Source organism: Salvelinus sp. IW2-2015, linkage group LG1 (assembly GCF_002910315.2).
Source record: "Salvelinus sp. IW2-2015 linkage group LG1, ASM291031v2, whole genome shotgun sequence".
NCBI classification, from domain to species: domain Eukaryota; kingdom Metazoa; phylum Chordata; class Actinopteri; order Salmoniformes; family Salmonidae; genus Salvelinus; species Salvelinus sp. IW2-2015.
This window is the reverse complement of record NC_036838.1, coordinates 36,688,067-36,706,659: the sequence shown is the minus strand read 5'-3', so window position 1 is coordinate 36,706,659 and position 18,593 is coordinate 36,688,067. Positions and strand designations below refer to the sequence as shown.

The following is an 18,593-nucleotide window of genomic DNA, read 5'->3' as shown; positions in this document are numbered from 1 at the left end:
CATGAACTATAGACGTTTATACAGTACATAGCCACAGTCTAACATACTGTAGATCCATCACCCACTCGCACTGAAGTCAAGTAGCTCCAGTCAAATAATTATGTTGTACTGACAGAGCGTGCTTGTAAAGTTGCCCCGTCTGTGTTCAATGGAGCACATTCAGGGCGAGAGAACGCCTTCCACCATCTCCAGGGTCGACTAATCAGGAAGTAGCAGAGGCAGCAAAGCCACTTCTTATACTCCAGCCTGGCCTACATCGAAAACCACACTGGTGTGACTGAATGTGCCTTGTTTTGGTCAAGTATTTCTTAACTTTTTTATTAGAAATTCTATAAGGAGTCTGAATGTCAAGAAATTAGTTGGGCATTAACTGGGTGTCAAGTTGAGTAGGCAGTATTGGTTCTTTATGAATATACACTGAACAAAAATATAAATGCAACATGCAACAATTTCAAAGATTTTATTGAGTTACAGTTCATATCAGGAAATCAGTCAATTTAAATAATGTCATTAGGCCCTAATCTATGGATTGTATGACTGGGAATACATATATGCATCTGTTGGTCACAGATACTTTTTTTTTTTAAAGGTAGGGGGATGGATCAGAAAACCTGTCAGTAGCTGGGATGACCCCCATTTGCTTCATACAGTGCGACACATCTCCTTCGCATTGAGTTGATCAGGCTGTTGATTGTGGCCTATGGAATGTTGTCCTACTCCTACTCAATGGCTGTGCGAAGCTGCTGGATATTGGCGGGRACTGGAACACGCTGTTGATCCAGAGCATCCCAAACATGATCAGTGGGTGRTATGTCTGGTGAGTATGCAGGCCATAGAAGAATTGGGACATTTTCAGCTTACAGGAATTGTGTACAAATCCTTGCGACATGGGGCCTTGCATTATCATGCTGAAACTTGAGGTGATGGCGGCAGATGAATCACTTGACAATGGGCCTCAGGATCTCATCACGGTATCTCTGTGCATTCAAATTGCTATTGATAAAATGCAATTGTGTTCGTTGTTCATTCCTTATGCCTGCCCATACCATAACCCTACCGCCACCATGGGGCACTCTGTTCACAACGTTGACATGCCATACACGCTACGCTGTCTGCCATCGAAACCAGAATTCATCTGTGAAGAGCACACTTCTCCAGCATGCTAGTGGCCATCTAAGGTGAGCATTTGCCCACTGAAGTCAGTTACGATGCTGAACTGCAGTCAGGTCAAGACCCTGGTCAGGATGACGAGCACACAGATGAGCTTCCCTGAGACGGTGTCTGACTGTTGTGCAAACCCACCGTTTCATCAGCTGTCCGGGTGGCTGGTCTCGGACGATCCCGCAGGTRAAGAAGCCAGATGTGGACAAACTGGGCTGGTGTGGTTACACATGKTCTGCGATTTTGAAACCGATTGGACGTACTGACAAATTCTCTAAAACATCATTGGTAGAGAAATAACATTACATTGTCTGGCAACAGCTCTGGTAGACATTGTTGCAGTCAGCATGCCAATTGCACACTCCCTCAAAATTTGAGGCATCTATGGCATTACGTTGTGTGACACAACTGCTCATTTAGTGGCCTTTTATTGTCCTGGCACAAGGTGCACCTGTGTAATGATCAAAGTTGTGGACTCAAGTCACAAATTTGATGACTTGACGCCTCAAAACTCAACTTTGACTTGAGACTGATGACTTATTTATATGTACATATTCGTATTCATTCCTTTACACTTGTGTGTATAAGGTAGTTGTTGTGAAATTATTAGATTACTTGTTAGATATTACTGCACGGTCGGGAACTAGAAGCACAAGCATTTCACTACACTGGCATTAATATCTGCTAACCATGTGTATGTGAGCAATAAAATTTGATTATCTGTCCAGGTTTTGTAACGGTTTGTCATTCATTTTTTGGCACTGAGTCTCGGTGGATTACTCTACACGCAGCCAGAGACAGTAGTCGCAGCGTCACTCTTGCCAAAAACCTGTAACTAATTTGGCTATTGAAACGCACATTAGGCACTCTGATTGGACCAACAAACTGTCAATCAACACATAATTTACTTATAAAACTTCCATTTGGAATTTGTTGTTCAAATTAATTATTACTGTGGAGAAAACGTGCGGCTCTTCACATGCGCTCCCCAAACTCCCGCCAGTGGAGGGTGTTTTTTTCAATTTTTTAAACGTTTGCTGTTGCTTTCACACGTTTAAATGCATAGACCCTATGTGGTAAATCTATATTCCATATAATATGACAATTTCTAGCGTTTCATCATTACATCAACTTACCGTTTATTCCAACAAGTAGACATTTCTGTTCCATGTTGGAACTCTGACATAACCCGGGACATATGAACAAAGGAAACCATGCACGAATGAAATAAACATAACTTCTACCTCATGAGTCTTACGAACATCACGCCGATTTAGAGCAGGGTAACAAATGGTTTGCTAAATGGAAATGTATCTGTAGGCTTATCAAACATGAAACAGAAATGTCTATGTAGGACTATCCAACGTTCCGTCTGTCAATCCCAGTCCTTACAGTATCAGTATCACTAGCTAGTACAGTATAGTTAATCTAGCAGTGTCTATTCTATGTATCTGAGAATAAGTCTGCGAGCAACAATGACAAACAAATCTAATTTCCCATGTTTTCCCTTATTGAAAAAAAATAATATTAACAAGCAAAGAACCCTAAAAAAATGTTTTTATCAGAACAGTACAAACCACTACAGTCTGAGGCAGATGGGGCAGCTTGGGGGGGGTGTTGAACAAGAGAAAGGATGTAATACAGTACAAAAGAAAGAAGAGAGGGATGAACTTTACATGGAGAACTGGGAGATGAAAAAACTGCCAGGGCAAACATGATGCTTAGCCCTGTGGTAGAAACAGCAGCTGGAGGGATGTAGAGAAGGGTGGATGAACTGGAGAAGGGGTGTTAGTTCTTTATTTCATGTACTTGTGCTGCTGGTCCTGGAGAATCTTAGCGGAGGACTTGGCATCGTAGAAGAGTTCGTTGATCTCCTCCACCTGCTCCCTCTCTACTCCCTCCTTCCCCTGGACTCTGCCTAACAGACTGGCTGGGGTCAGCAGCTGCGCCGCATACCTGACAGAGGGGTAGGTGAGTCAATATACACACACACACACGCGAGACAAGTGGAGTGTGTGCACACATGCGCAGAGTAACAGATTGGTGAGTGTTACCTGAGGGTGGTCTTGGTTCCAATCTCTCCCAGGTGACTGAGGGCCTCCTCGCTGATGTTGATCCCCTCAGTCTGAGCACGGATTTTAATGATCTACAGAGACCACACACGCTGTCAGCATCACACCAGTGACCACACACGCTGTCAGCATCACACCAGTGACCACACACGCTGTCAGCATCACACCAGTGACCACACACGCTGTCAGCATCACACCAGTGACCACACACGCTGTCAGCATCACACCAGTGACCACACATGCTATGTTTATATGTAAAGTCTCTTAAACACACACTTCATATATAGGAATGCCATCACACACACCTGCTTCATCTCCTGTGGTGTGTAGAGCATGGTGCGGATGATCATGACCCTGTCCAGCAGGTCCAGAGGAATGCCATGAGGAGAACTGATGTCCTCTGTCCCCCTGAGAAACCAAACACACAGAAGGGTCAGTGAACAGAGCAAAGTTGGCTTCCAAAACAAACAGATTGTCACAGTGACTCATATTCAAACTGACGGAGTTGCAATCACGTGCATGCACATTAGCACGCCCACCTGATGAGGCAGTTGCCCCTGTTGGAGGCAAACACTACGATGGGTGCGATGGTGCTCTCCAGGGCTCGGTGCAGGTAGGTGAAACACTCAATGTCCAGCATGTGCACCTCGTCCACAAACAGCACCCCGGGGACMAGCTCAGCCACACCCTGGTCAATGTAACGATTTACCACCTTGTTGATCTCAGCTCGCAGCTTGTCTAATGTACAGCATAAAGAGTCAATGAAGAGCCAGGGATCAAGCAAGGGAGCCAATCAAAAGGAGAGAGCAGAAAGAATGGGTTTCTTTTTGAGTGATTTATTGGGGGAGGTTGGGTTTTGAAAGTACAAGCTGCTATTACACAAGGATATGGGACGTGGGTTTTAAAGAAGTTAGACTCAGTTGTCCAGGTCTTACCTGTGATCTCGGTCTTCTTGGGCTTCATCAGCTGTCCCATCATAGACAGGATATCTTGACCTCCTAGAGGAGCAATCACACTTTATTCCTTAAGAGTAAGTCGTGGGCGGGGGGGTCATACCAACAATCATTTAGATTTCCATTGGCGCAGAAATAGACTCTAGGTGGTTAACAACCAAAGATCAAGTGTGTTTTTGTTGTTGTTGCGCATAATTGTTTTCAGAGCAACAGTTATTTTCCCGAAGTGTATATCTGCAGTGCAGTCTTATTCACCTAGGGGAGACTGTGTGTGTGTGTGTTGCTGTGTGATGTGTGTGTGTGTGTGTGTTTAACCAGGGTTTAGGAGAGACTGTTGTGTGTGTACCTGTGTGTTTAACCAGGCTTAGGGAGACTGCGTGTGTGTGTGTGTGTGTTTAACCAGGGTTTAGGAGAGACTTTGTCTGTGTGTACCTGTGGTCTAGGGAGAGACTGTGTCTGTGTGTACCTGTGGTCTAGGAGAGACTGTGTCTGTGTGTACCTGTGGTCTAGGAGAGACTGTGTCTGTGTGTACCTGTGGTCTAGCGTTGGCAATGTCCAGGTCGTGTAGCGTGACGTCTTGGATTATCTCTTTCTTCTTGTGGACGTCCCCCTTGGGCAGCGGCACGTACTCCTCAGCCTCCAGGTCAAACTCCGTGGCAAATGTGTCACACCGACCTTGTCTCTGCGCACACGCCACACACAGATGGAATGGTTAAACACAGAACACAAGCATACTGAGCAAAAATATAAACGCAACATGTAAAGTCTTGGTCCCATGCTTCATGAGCTGAAATAAAAGATCCCAGAAATGTTTAATACGCACAAAAAKATTATTGCTCTCAAATTTTGTGCACAAATGTTTACAACCCTATTAGTGAGCATTTCTCCTTTGCAAAAATAATCCATCCACCTGACGGGGGGCATATCAAGAAGCGGATTAAACAGCATTATCATTACACAGGTGCACCTTGTGCTGGGGACAATAAAAGGGAACTCATATTTTGTCACACAACACAATGCCATAGATGASAAGTTTTAAGGAAGCGTGCAATTGGCATGCTGATTGCTGGAATGTCCACCAGAGCTGTTGCCAGATAATTGAATGTTAATTTCTCTACTATAGACCGCCTATGTCTTTCTAGAGAATTTGGCAGTACGCCCAACCGGTCTCAACCACAGACCACGTGTAACCACGCCAGCCCAGGAACTCCATATCTGGCTTCTTCACCTGCGGGATGATCGGAGACCAGCCACCCGGCCAGCTGATGAAACTGTGGGTTTKCACAATCAAAGAATTTCTGCAGAAACTGTCAGAAACCATCTCAGGGAAGCTCATCTGTGTGCTCGTCGTCCTCACCAAACTCTTGACCTGACTGCAGTTTGGCATTGTGACAGACTTCAGTGGGCAAATACTCACCTTCCATGGCCACTAGCATGCTGGAGAAGTGTGCTCTTCACAGATGAATCCCGGTTTCAACTGTACCGGGCAGATGGCAGACAGTGTGTATGGCGTCGTGTGGGCGAGTGGTTTGCTTATGTCAACGTTGTGAACAGAGTGCCCCATGATGGCGGTGGGGTTATGGGAAAACATAAGTTAAGACATAATTGCATTTTAACGATAGCAATTTGAATGCAGAGATAACGTGACGAGATCCTGAGGCCCATTGTCATGCTACTCAGCTGCTGCTATCACCTCATGTTTCAGCATGATAATGCATGGCCATGTCACAAGGATCTGTACACAATTATTTTAAGCTGAAAATGTCCCAGTTCTTCAATGGCCTGCATACTCACCAGACATRTCACYCATTGATCATGTTTGAAATGCTCTGGATCGACATGTACAACCGAGTGTTCCAGTTCCCATCAATATCTAGCAACTTTGCACAGCCATTGAAGAGGTGTGKGACAAAATACCACAGGCCACAATCAACAGTCTGATCAAGTCTATGCGAAGGAGATGTGTCGCGCTGCCTGAGGTGGTCACACCTACGGCTGTGGTGGTCAGGRCATTTGTCAGCAGGTGATTGTCAAGAAAATAACTGCTYGTCTCAACAGTAATTGACCATTAACAATCACATTTAAATCTCCTGGCTTCCACACAYAGCCTACAAGCCACTGATGCAGACCTTTGGAACATCTACATTTTTAAAAAGTCTAATAAATCCATGTAATACATCCTACACCATCACAATAAATCCATTATTATTTTAGACAGGTCTAAAGAAACAGGATATGAAGAAAATGTAGTCTATTTCAGAACAGAATACTGAGTTGTCCTTATGTTAGGTCCTGATCTGGCTATGCCATATGACTGTGGGCTACACTAGTTCATTTAGCAGACAAGATTTGCTTAGAATTCCATGGCATTATTTTGTATTATTTTATAGCATGAAGAATACAATCGAACATAGCTTAATAAAATAGAAAGGATATTTTCTCCAAACGATTTCAAAAGGAAGTGTGCACATGTGGCTATTCTGTGTTGCGCAGTTAACAAAGAACTGGTCCTCCTACATGCATCATTTAGAGTTATGTATTAACSTTAGTTGTAATACAAACGTTGGGCTATATGTTTTGATGTTTAATACATTCTAAGGCTGCATGATGGGACTCTAATGATGATTTGAGAAAAGTCACAAGCTGCACATACTTCAGTCTCTCATTCACAATTTGACAAGCACTTGATAATATTCTCACCAAGCCTCGAATTTCCCAGCGGCCCACCTTGTGTGACCATAATGCCTCCTCAAAAATCCATGAAATTTGCGGCCAAAGTGGCCGTTGAGTCCTTGGGCTRAATATAATAGGCTAATTATATTTCCCTTCTCCCGGCTGCCGTGCTCCAAAGCACCCTTCGCTCACATGGCTCTCTCAGATGTAGCCAATGCCAGTCACGTGCTCGGATCCTTCTCACAGGCATTTCAGCTAAGTAGGCTACAAGTGAACGAAGACCGACACATCGGGGATGCAAGTGCGCGCGTCCCTCTTATCGAATTCCCAGGCACATATTGAAGATGTTAGAACTGTCCACATTTAGCCTACTTTTCGTCAGCCATCAAGCTGAGTAGGCCTAACGAACAGCAAAAGCACTAGCCTATGTCAATCTAATATCCCCCATAGTACAAAAGTTGACCTATTCTATTGGTCAAMTTGTCCTTCTMTGCCAGGAATATATATTCCAAACATACTCTGGGACAGCAGGGGTGAGTTGCGATAGAGACCAAATTAATACCACCACTTGCATCAAAAAAACGTTTAAAAGCAATGAGGCTGATCGTTTAGGTTAAAATGTTGATAAACTATTAGGCAATTTTCTTCCTTCACATTATAAGCGCAGTAATGCGCACACGGCAGTGGGCTATTAGCGCGAATGTTCCAAAATGCAAGCAATTAGCGGGAAAACACYGTTCTCGAAATTGACGGCAAATGCGATTATGCATGCAATGCTTTATTTTAAAGGTACATTTGTAATGGTGAAAATGATCTTCCCCAAACTTTAAAATACATTTGCATTGATGGGAGAGTGATTAGAGGGACAATAACAGCAACAGAGCTTGGAAAAGCCTAATTACTGTGACTAAATGGTCACGTGGAATTTGACTGCGTTCATCACTTGTGACCGCCGGTGTGACGGTAATACGGGACCAGCCATAGTCACACCAGATACTCACTGGATTTCTGATCCACGCCCCCTACTTTTTTAAATAAGGTTTCTGTATTCCCAGTCATGTGAAATCCATAGATTAGGGCCTAATGAATGCATTTCAATTGACTGATTTCCTTATATGACCTGAACTAAGTAAAATCCTTGAAATTGTTGCTTTTATATTTTTGTTCAGTGTACTAACTCAATCCCATCAGAGGAGGTCTGGTGGCTGAAACTAGGCCCATCACTTCATAGGGGAATAAGATGAAGGGAGGAGGCGGAAAGCAGGGGTATGATTGGACTCAATGCCAAGGAGGGCATGCCGAGGAGGGCATGAAAGAGGCAGGGGGATGAAAGAGTAAGATTCAGGGAGGGTCCTGCAAGGGCTGTCAACAGCAACAAATGTAAGGACCACCCCTCCCCCCGGCCCACCTGCAACCTCGGCCCACCTGCACCAATTAAAGAAGCCGTCAACACACGTGTCAACACAGGCCACGAGGCCCGTCCACCAGAACAGAGGGAGAGATGGAGAGATAGGGGGAATAAATCCCGGGGCCGATGAAGAGCTGGAAGAATTCCAGTGTACAGTAGAGAGATGAAACAGAGCCGGATGACTGATAGAGATGAAACAAAGCCGGCATGGAGGACTGGGGCATAAGGGCACAGCGTTTAGTGTAGTTTGTAAGAATATTCTTAGTTTGTGTACTTGTTTGTTCGTTTTTGTAGTATGTCAATTACTTTGACTTTGAATTGTTTGAGCCACTGTAAATGTGTMATTTGTGTATGGGAGCCTTTTCAAGCTGAGTGTTTGTATAGAAGTGTATTAAATAGGTGGAAGTGTATTGATACCTTGACGGCTCCACTGTTTGATTCAATGTAGATGACGTCTCCCGCCTCCACACGCTCCTTCTGCAGGCTCTCATAAATACTGGGATCCAGCTACACACAAACACAGACAGTAAGATAAAAATGAGTGTTTTTACAGAGCGCTTCGTGCCCCTTCATGAGTAGAATTAAGTTGTCGCTAGACACTGAGCTAGGGCCAGTTGTGTCCCCCACCCTCCCTAACTGTTATAGCTGGGATTTGGAGAGGCTAAGCTGATCCTAGATCTGTGTCTAAGGCCAACTTCTACATGGACTGGTCTAGCCTCCGACAGGTGYCTGACCTTGAGCTGCTTGGTGCCCTTGCCTGTCTTCAGTCCGATGATGACATGGCTGATGGTCTTCCCGTAACCACCCATGGGGTTCTCCGTCTCACAGGGGGTCAGCTCTGTGACCTCCCCCTCATACACCTCCTTGGTTTCCTTGATACGCAGCCCTGGAGGATGGAGAACAGGGTCACACATACTGAATGAAGACTCTGTAAAGCCTTTATTCTCTTGAACCAATAAAACCTTCCTTTATTCTACCTGGCAGATCATTTWTTGGAGAATGTGAGACTGTGTGAGAGGAGAGTGAGTGTGTGTACAGTGCATGGTCCTGTTTCTGTGTAATGTGATCACACTGTAGCCCTTGTTCCTTCTGCATACAGCCTCTCGGTGTGTGAGTGGTGCACAGGTGACTGGGCTATTGTTGGGGGGGGGGGGGGGGTGAGAGACCGCTGTCTGAGGGAGAGGCTGTTTTTCAGAGCGCACTTATCAGGGGGGTGTTGACATGCTCAGAATGTACCCTGCCCTTTCCCTCCATCGTAACACTCATGTTCTGTCCTAGGGGAGGGGTGAGGGTGTTGACCACCACCTCTCAACCCAAGCTCCATTCCCATCTCTGTGACAGTGAATAATAATAATTTGGCGTGGTGCTTATATGTGTCCTGCTACAGACAAGTGTGTAATGGAAATTCGTTTTTTTGCATATTCCAACTCTCCCSAGACACCTGCAGGGAGTGGGCCAGGGCCACCAAGTTAAGTGCTTTGCTCAAGGGCACAGCAATACATTTTTCACCTTGTCGGCTCCAGTATTCGAACCAGTCACCTCTTGGTTACTGGCCCAACGCTCTAACCTCGAGGCTACCTGCCATAATGTTAACACTCGAACAAACCCCTTCCCCCAATGCCCCTTTCAAGCGTTTTCCCCAGTGTCAAAAGCCACACTGATCCCCTACCCTAGTCAGCCTAGTAGGAGGGGCGTGGAGGAGAACCCCTGGCTATTCTGATGGTGGTGTAGCTGGCGAATGAAGGGTGCAGCGTTATCTGGTCTTCAATTATCCCAGGTATGTGTGTGTGTGTGTGTGTGTGTGTGTGTGTGTGTGTGTGTGTGTGTGTGTGTGTGTGTGTGTGTGTGTGTGTGTGTAATCCATTCCCAGTGGCCCGTGTTTGTGTGTGGCCCCTCACCTATTGCCCTCCTGAAGTTCTCCATCAGCACCTCTGTTTTCTTGATCTCTGAAGAGTAGACCTCACTACCCACCATGGGGCAGAATGGCACCTTGTTGCCCAGTTCCTGTGCCATAGCCAAAGCCATGGCAGTCTGCAAGGGGGAGAGAGATGGTACAAAGTAGGGTTGGTTAAAGTCTCAAGTCTCGTATTATTTCTATTAATGTGGAGGCCAAAGGTATAAGCATCAGTCCAAAAGTATGTTTTGCAACAAAAAACAAGTTTCTATTGGACAAATTCAGGTAGGTCCCTCCCCATTTTGTTCACTTCCATTTGGTTCTAGTTGGTTCCTAGTGAATACACCCCTGGAGACACAGTAAGCATATTAGACATTTCACAATTACTTTCGGGTATCATTGAAGTACTGCAGTAACATTTTGTCTACCTTTCCTGTACCGGGAGGTCCAGCCAGTAAAACTGCCCTTCCTGACATCTTCTTTGAGCGGATCAGTTCCACAATAATACCACAAGCCTGTTGACAGAAAAAACGTAATTAACATAAAATATTGAAAGACATAAAATAAAGAATATTCCAAAGGACAATGACCTGCAAAGTTACGTGATATCAGAAATACCGTGGCTAAATAACTAAAAGTAGCCAACTTCAAGAATAACGTTCACGTAACTAGCTAGCGAGGCTAATTTACCTCTCTTGCAGCCTCCTGCCCCACAAGACCTGACGCATTTTGCTTTGCATTCCCGGCCTCGTCTAGCCCGAGTCCTTTCACATGGCTGTGAGAGGCGACGCGCTGCGTTTTCGTGGTGCTTTTCACTTCCTCGATCTTCATGGCTGTGTTATGTTTATAAAAGTCTTATAAGTAACCAATAACATCTAACAATAATGCCCCCTAACTCGTTATTTCTTCAATGTTTGAATCTGTTATAATCGGCACGTTAACTCCAAACACACATCGAACCGGTCTGTTTCCATGTGGGTTACCAAGGAAGTACAACAGTAAAGTATTTTGTTCTGGGGGTACACTATTGGACAATTATGCTCTTCWGTTATAAAGCGATTGGATAGAAGCACTGTCACTCTCACTCATAAGAAAACACTACGCCTCTCTTTGGCTTTTATTTCCGCTTGTGTTTACGTCACTTTGACGTTACGGAAAATGGTACAGACTTTGAGATTGGTTCCGTCCGATGTGCRTTCCATCGCCTACAATCTTTTATCGAAGTTATAGACGGATATTTATTCACATCTCACATTTATTTTGTAGCCTATGCTTGCGAGAGGGACTAAAATGTTACTCCAACCGGCATATTTTCCAGATGACTGTTTTTATTGATACACAGTTGACAGGAAAGTTTCGTGTAATTCGACAGCTAACGTTATTTCATAAAAATATGAATGAATTGTAAGATTAAAAGTTTAATGAATGACTGTTRGTTTAACGTAAAAGTAGTCAATTGTGTTACGTGTAATTACGGAAAGTAAACTAGAGTTCAAGGTCCAGCCACGCTACGTGCTGAGACTGGTTGCGACAGGAACATATTGCTAGTTAGCCAAAACTACCAGTCATGGCAGACTCGAGCAACAATCACTCGAAGACCCTCAATTTCAACGTGGGGGTACTTGGGCATGTCGACAGCGGGAAGACGTCGCTTGCCAGGGCTCTCAGCAGCACAGCGTCCACGGCTGCCTTTGACAARAACCCGCAGTTCCGAGAGAGGCATCACCCTGGATCTAGGCTTCTCCTCCTTCACCGTGGACCTCCCAGAGCAGCTGCGGGCGGTGTCCGGKTGCCGGGGCTACGACAACCTGCAGTTCACCTGGTGGACTATCCTGGAAACGCGTCCCTCATTCGCATCCTCATTGGGGGAAAAGGAAGCGAATGAGGATCGTGTTACTGTTTTAACTGCATAAATACATCTAACGTTATTCCCTAACAACAGTGGCAGGACAGCAAATGCTCAGGTGTTGAAACTTGTGTGACAGTGGAGATCCCATCACTCACACTAATGACATGTAGTGAAATAAATTTGTCACATGCTTTGTAAACAAGTGTAGACTAACAGTGAAATGCTTACTTACTGGCCCATCCCAACAATGCAGGGTACATTTCTTAATATATATATATATTACACACACAATACATGGACAAAAGTATGTGGATACCTCCTCKTTGAACATCGCATTCCAAAATAATGGACTTAAATATAGAGTTGCCCTCCCCCTTTGCTGGTTTAACAGCCTCCACTTATCTGGGAAGGCTTTCCACTAGTTGTTGGAACATTGCTGCGGGGACTTGTTTCCATTCWGCCACAAGAGCATTAGTGAGGTCGGGCACTGGTGTTGGGCGATTAGGCCTGGCTCGCAGTCGGCGTTCCAATTCATCCCAAAGATGTCAGATGTGGTTGAGGTCAGGGCTCTGTTTTGGCCAGTCAAGTTCTTCCACACKGATTTCGACAAACCATTTCTGCACAGGGGTATTGTCAGGCTGAAACAGGAAAGGGCCTTCCCCAAACATTTGCCACAAAGTTGGAAGCACAGACTCGTTTAGAATGTCATTGTATGCTGTAGTGTTAAGATTTCCCTTCACTGGAACTAAGGGGCCTAGCTCCGAACCATTAAAAACAGTGACACAAGGACTTCTTACGTTGAAAGTCACTGAGCTTTTCAGTAAGGCCATACTACTACCATTGTTTGTCTATGGAGATTGCATGGCAGTGTGCTCGATTTTATACACCTGTCAGCAATKGGTGTGGCTGAAATAGCCGAATCCACTATGTTGAAGGGGTGTCCACGTACTTTGATTTATATATAAACATGAGGAATAAATACACAATTAGTAACGATAACTTGGCTATATACAYGGGGTACCGGTACCAAGTCAATATGCATGTGTACGAGGTAATTGAGGTGGATACAGTGAATTCGGAAAGTATTCAGACCCCTTGACTTATTCCACATTTTGTTACGTTACAACTTTGTTCTAAAATTGATTAMATCGTTTTTTTCTTCATCAATCTACAAACAATACCCCATAATGACAAAGTGAAAACATGTACATTTTTTGCAATTTTTTAAAATAGAAATACCTTATTTACATAAGTTTTCAGACCCTTTGCTATGAGACTCAAAATTTAGCTCAGGTGAATCCTGTTTCCAATGATCATCCTTGATCATTCTGTGGTAAATTAAATTGATTAGACATGATTTGGAAAGGCACACACCTGTCTATATAAGGTCCCACAGTTGACAGTGCATGTCAGAGCAAAAACCAAGCCATGGGGTCGAAGGAATTGTCCGAAGAGCTCCGGAACAGGATTGTGTCGAGGCACAGATCTGGGGAAGGGTAGCAAAAAATGTTCTGCAGCATTGAAGGTCCCCAAGARCACAGTAGCCTCCATCATTCTAAAATAGAAGAAGTTTGGAACCACCAAGACCCTTCCTAGAGCTGGCCGCCCAGCCAAACTGAGCAATCGGGGGAAAAGGGCCTTGGTCAGGGAGGTGACCAAGAACACGATCATCACTCTGACAGAGCTCCAGAGTTCCTCTGTGGAGATGGGAGAACCTACCAGAAGGTCAACCATCTCTGCAGCACTTCACCAATCAGGCCTTTATGGTAGATTGGCCAGACGGAAGCCACGCCTCAGTAAAAGGCACATGACAGCCCGCTTGGAGTTTGAAAAAGGTACATAAAGGACTCTCAGACCATGTGAAACAWGATTCTCTGGTCTGATGAAACCAAGATTGAACTATTTGGCCTGAATGCCAAGCATCACGTCTGGAGGAAACATTGCACCACTCCTATGGTGAAGCTTGGTGGTGACAGCATCATACTGTGGGGATGTTTTTTTAGCTGCAGGGACTGGGAGATTAGTCAGGATTGAGGGAAGATGAACGGAGCAAAGGACAGAGAAATTCTTGTTGAAAACCTTTCCCAGAGCGCTCTGGACTACAGACTGAGGTGAAGGTTCACCTTCCAACAGGACAAYGACCCTAAGCACACAGCCAAGACAATGCAGGAGTGGCTTTGGGACAAGTCTCTGAATGTCCTTGAGTGGCCCAGCCAGAGTCTGGACTTGAACCCGATCGATCATCTCTGGAGATGAAAATAGCTGTGCAGCGACGCTCCCTATCCAACCTGGCAGAGTTTGAGAGAATCTGCAGAGAAGAATGGGAGAAACTTGCCAAATACAGGTGTGCCAAGATTGTAGCGTCATACCCAAGAAGACTCGAGGCGGTAATCGCTGCCAAAGGTGCTTCAACAAAGTACTGAGTAAAGGGTCTGAACATTTCTAAAAACCTGTTTTTGCTTTATCATTATGGTGTATTGTGTATAGATTGATGAGGGGGACAAAAACAATTTAAGCCATTTTAGAATAATGCTTTAACGTAACAAAATGTGGAAAAAGTCAAGAGGTCTGAATACTTTCCGAATGCACTGTGTGTACAGTGTAGGGGTAAAGTGACTAGGCAATAGGATAAGTAWTAAACAGTAGCAGATGCGTGTGTGATGAGTCAAAATAATTAGTGGAAAGAGGGGGGTCAATGCAGGGTCAATGCAGATAGTCCGGGTAGCWATTTGATTAATTATTTAGTTGTCTTATGGCTTGGGGGTAGAAGCTGTTCAGGGTCGTGTTGGTTCGAGTGTTGGTGCATCAATACCGCTTGCCGTSCGGTAGCAAAGAGAACAGTCTGTGACTTGGGTGGCTGGAGTCGTTGAAAAGTTGTAGAACCTTCCTCTGACACCGCCTTGTATAGAGTTCCTGGATGGCAGGGAGATCAGCCCTAGTGATGTACTGGGCCGTACGAACTACCCTCTGTAGCGCCTTGCGGTCGGATGCCAAGCTGTTGCCCGTCAGGAAGTCCAGCATCCCGTTGCAGAGGAAGGTGTTCAGTCCCAGGGTCCTGAGCTTAGTGATGAACTTGGAGGGCACTATGTTGTTGAACAGCTGGGTTTCTTTTTTTAATCCGTCATAGTTTGCAAGCCCCGACACATCAGATGAGTGACAGAGCTGGTGTAGTAGGATTCGATCTTAGTCCTGTATTGACACTTTGCCTTTTTTTATGGCTCGTCGGGGGTCATAGCGGGATTTCTTATAGATGTCCATATTAGTTTCCTACTCGTTGAAAGCGGAAGCTTTCGCTCAGTGCGGATGTTCCCTGTAATCCATGGCTTTTGGTTGGGAAATGAAACGGGCCAGTCAGCTGTCTGACAGCTGGTACTCTAGCCCTGAAGTTTGACGGTCAGGTACAGGAATGGCAAGTGGCAACATACAATGACTTTATCAGATAAGGACAACATGTTCATGGATAATTGATTGAGGGTGGTAACTTCCGATACTGTAGAGCTTACTGTATTGTCTGTGAACTCATGGAATTTCTGTCAGAGTTCAACTCTAGATCCAGCCAGCAGAGGGCGAATGAGGACTGCAGAATAAAGACTACACAAACACCCATACAAGAGTTTTTCTTGATTTGTACTATTTCATACATTGTAGAATAATAGTGAAGACATCAAAACTATGACATAACACATGGAATCATGTAATAACCCAAAAAGATTTAAACAAATAAAAAATATATTTTAGAGACTTCAAAGTAGTCACCCTTTGCCTTGATGACAACTTTGCACACTCTTGGCATTCTCTCAACCAGTTTCATGAGGTAGTCACCTGGAATGCATTTCAATTAACAGGTGTGCCTTGTAAAAAGTTAATTTGTGGACTTTCTTTCCTTAATAAGTTTGAGCCAATCAGTTGTGTTGTAACAAGGTAGGGCTGGTATACAGAAGATGGCACTATTTGATAAAAGTCAAGTCCTCGTTAATTTAAGGCATGAAGGTCAGTCAACTCGGACAATTGCAATCGCAAAAACCATCAAGCACTGACTCTCATACCATCACTCATTCATATATTTTTTATGTACATATTCTTATTCATTCCTTTACACTTGTGTGTATAAGGTAGTTGTTGTGAAATTGTTAGGTTAGATTACTCGTTGGATATTACTGTATTGTCGGAACTAGAAGCACAAGCATTTCGCTACACTCGCATTAACATCTGCTAACCATGTGTGTGACAAATAAAATTTGATTTGATTTGATGAGGACCGCCACAGGAAAGGAAGACCCAGAGTTACCTCTGCTGCAGAGGATAAGTTCATTAGTGTTAACTGCACCTCAGATTGCAGCCCAAATAAATGCTTCACAGAGTTCAAGGAACAGACACATCTCAACATCAACTGTTCAGAGGAGACTGGGAATCAGGCCTTCATGGTTGAATTGCTGCATAGAAACCACTACTAAAGGACACCAATAAGAAAAAGAGACTTACTTGGGCCAAGAAACACGAGCAATGGACATTAGACCGATGGAAATCTGTTCTTTGGTCTGTTGAGTCCAAATTGGAMATTTTTGTTTCCAACGGCCATGTCTTTGTGAGACGCAGAGTAGGTGAACGGATGATCTCTGCATGTGTGGGGCCCACCGTGAAGCAAGGTGGAGGAGGTGTGGGGGTGCTTTTCTGGTGACACTRATTTATTTAGAATTCAAGGCTACCACAGCATTCTGCAGCGTTACGCTGCAGCGTTACCATGTGGTTTGCGCTTAGTGGGACTATCATTTGTTTTTCAACAGGACAATGACACAACACACCTCCAGGCTGTGCAAGGGCTATTGGACGAAGAAGGAGAGTGATGGAGTGCTGCATCAGATGACCTGGCCTCCACAATCACCTGACCTCAACCAATTTGAGATGGTTTGGGGTGAGTTGGACCGCAGCCAACAAGTGCTGAGCATATGTGGAAACTCCTTCAAGACTGTTGGAAAAGCATTCATCATGAAGCTGGTTGAGAGAATGCCAAGAGTGTGCAAAGTTGTCGTCAAGGCATAGGGTGGCTACTTTGAAGAATTCTAAAATCTATTTTGATTTAACACTTTTTTGGTTACTACATGATTCCATATTTGTTATTTCATAAGTTTGATGTCTTCACTATTATTCTACAATGTAGAAAAATAGTACAAATAAAKAAAAACCCTTGAATGAGTAGGTGTGTCCAAACTTTTGACTGGTACTGTATAATTTATTTCTCGAATCAACCATGCAAAGCAGCCATTACATGGTTAACGCACACTGACTATCCTGTGGCTTTGCAAGGAGAGAGAGAGGAGGAATGGGTAGAACTCTCCAGGAGGACGAGAGAGATTTCCTTATCCTTAMGGCTCAGTTGAACTCTGCTCACTCATTTCCCCTCTCTTCTTTCTTGCTACTATCCCCCTTCTCTCCCCCCCCCCTCCAATGAGTGTTTGTAGGGTTGATCCACTTTGTTTTATTATTTCTATTAATATCAGGAGTTGACAATATGTATCCTGTAAGAGGAGACTGCTTTGACAGGCCTGAGAGGTGAGGGTGAGCAAACTGGGCATTGGTGGGAGAAGAGAACAGGGGGAGTCGCAGTAGAAGGAAAGCAGGATAAGGMGAATATACACACACACACAGGAGTGCAGCCTGAGTCAGTGTATATGGCTGGTAGTTTGCTATATAAAGCCAGTGTGTCCCTGTGGATGGCACATGCTGTGGATTAGGGCGGAAGGAAGGTGTGGGGAACGGGGTATGTAATAAGCTTCCCCTCCTATCCCCAATGGGGAGAGCACAGGAAAGAAAGGGAGCCAAAGAGAGGCAGAGCAAAGAGGGGAGCACAGGAAAGAAAGACTGCCAAAGTGAGGGGAAGAAAAGAGGGAGGAAAGACAACCAAGCGAGCTGGGGCTCTAATTTCAGCCCTCTAGCCTTTCTCCCTTCTTTACATCCCTTTGTACCCTCCCTCCCTCTTTCCCTCTCTTCTTGTTCTGTTGTTATTCTTGGTTGTCTGTTTCTGTTCCTGTTGCTCCATTGGTTGCTCAACTTATGAATTTGGTTATATGGCCCTYCAGGAGTCCTGTGTAGAGGAGCTGTAACCATGCAGTGCTGAGTATGCACAATCATTTCACTGCAGTAGTTTTGGACTGCGGTGTTTATTATCGACAAGTCATATAGCATAAATGAAAGTATAATTGTGCGTGTGTGTTCCAGAGGCTCAGATCATAGACCTGATGATGCTGGTGGTAGACCCAGACAGCAGAGTGTCTGCTGATGGGAGAGCTGACCTGCAATCCGCATGGTGGTCATTCTCAACAAGACTGACCTGCTGCAGCACAACAAGAGACAGACCGCCATCGACAAGATGACCAAGAGACTGCACAAGACTGTGTGTGTGTGTGTGTGTGTGTGTGTGTGTGTGTGGTGTGTGTGTGGTGTGTGTGTGTGTGTGTGTGTGGTGTTGTGTGTGTGTGTGTGTGTGTGTGTGTGTGTGTGAGTGTGTGTGTGTGTTACCTGGTGTTCTCCAGGGTCTTGTGCAGTCTCTTGGTCATCTTGTCGATGGGGTCTGTCTCTTGTTGTA

General features: G+C 44.7%; 1 protein-coding gene and 1 pseudogene across 1 annotated transcript; one reads left to right on the top strand and one right to left on the bottom strand.

Moving 5' to 3' along the window:
* Positions 1–2,701: 2,701 nt before the first annotated feature.
* Positions 2,702–11,243, bottom strand: LOC111966595 (ruvB-like 1). The gene is made up of 11 exons (XM_023991384.3): positions 10,852–11,243; positions 10,590–10,676; positions 10,166–10,298; positions 9,002–9,153; positions 8,685–8,774; positions 4,719–4,868; positions 4,169–4,232; positions 3,773–3,971; positions 3,539–3,641; positions 3,216–3,307; positions 2,702–3,117 (listed from the first exon to the last, which is right to left on the bottom strand). The coding sequence occupies exons 1-11, from the start codon at positions 10,990–10,992 to the stop codon at positions 2,958–2,960; spliced, it is 1,371 nt and encodes a 456-aa protein (XP_023847152.1). The 5' UTR covers positions 10,993–11,243; the 3' UTR covers positions 2,702–2,957.
* Positions 11,244–11,331: 88 nt separating this feature from the next.
* The window catches only part of LOC111974987 (selenocysteine-specific elongation factor-like), a 33,985-nt pseudogene continuing 26,723 nt past the window's right edge, over positions 11,332–18,593 (top strand).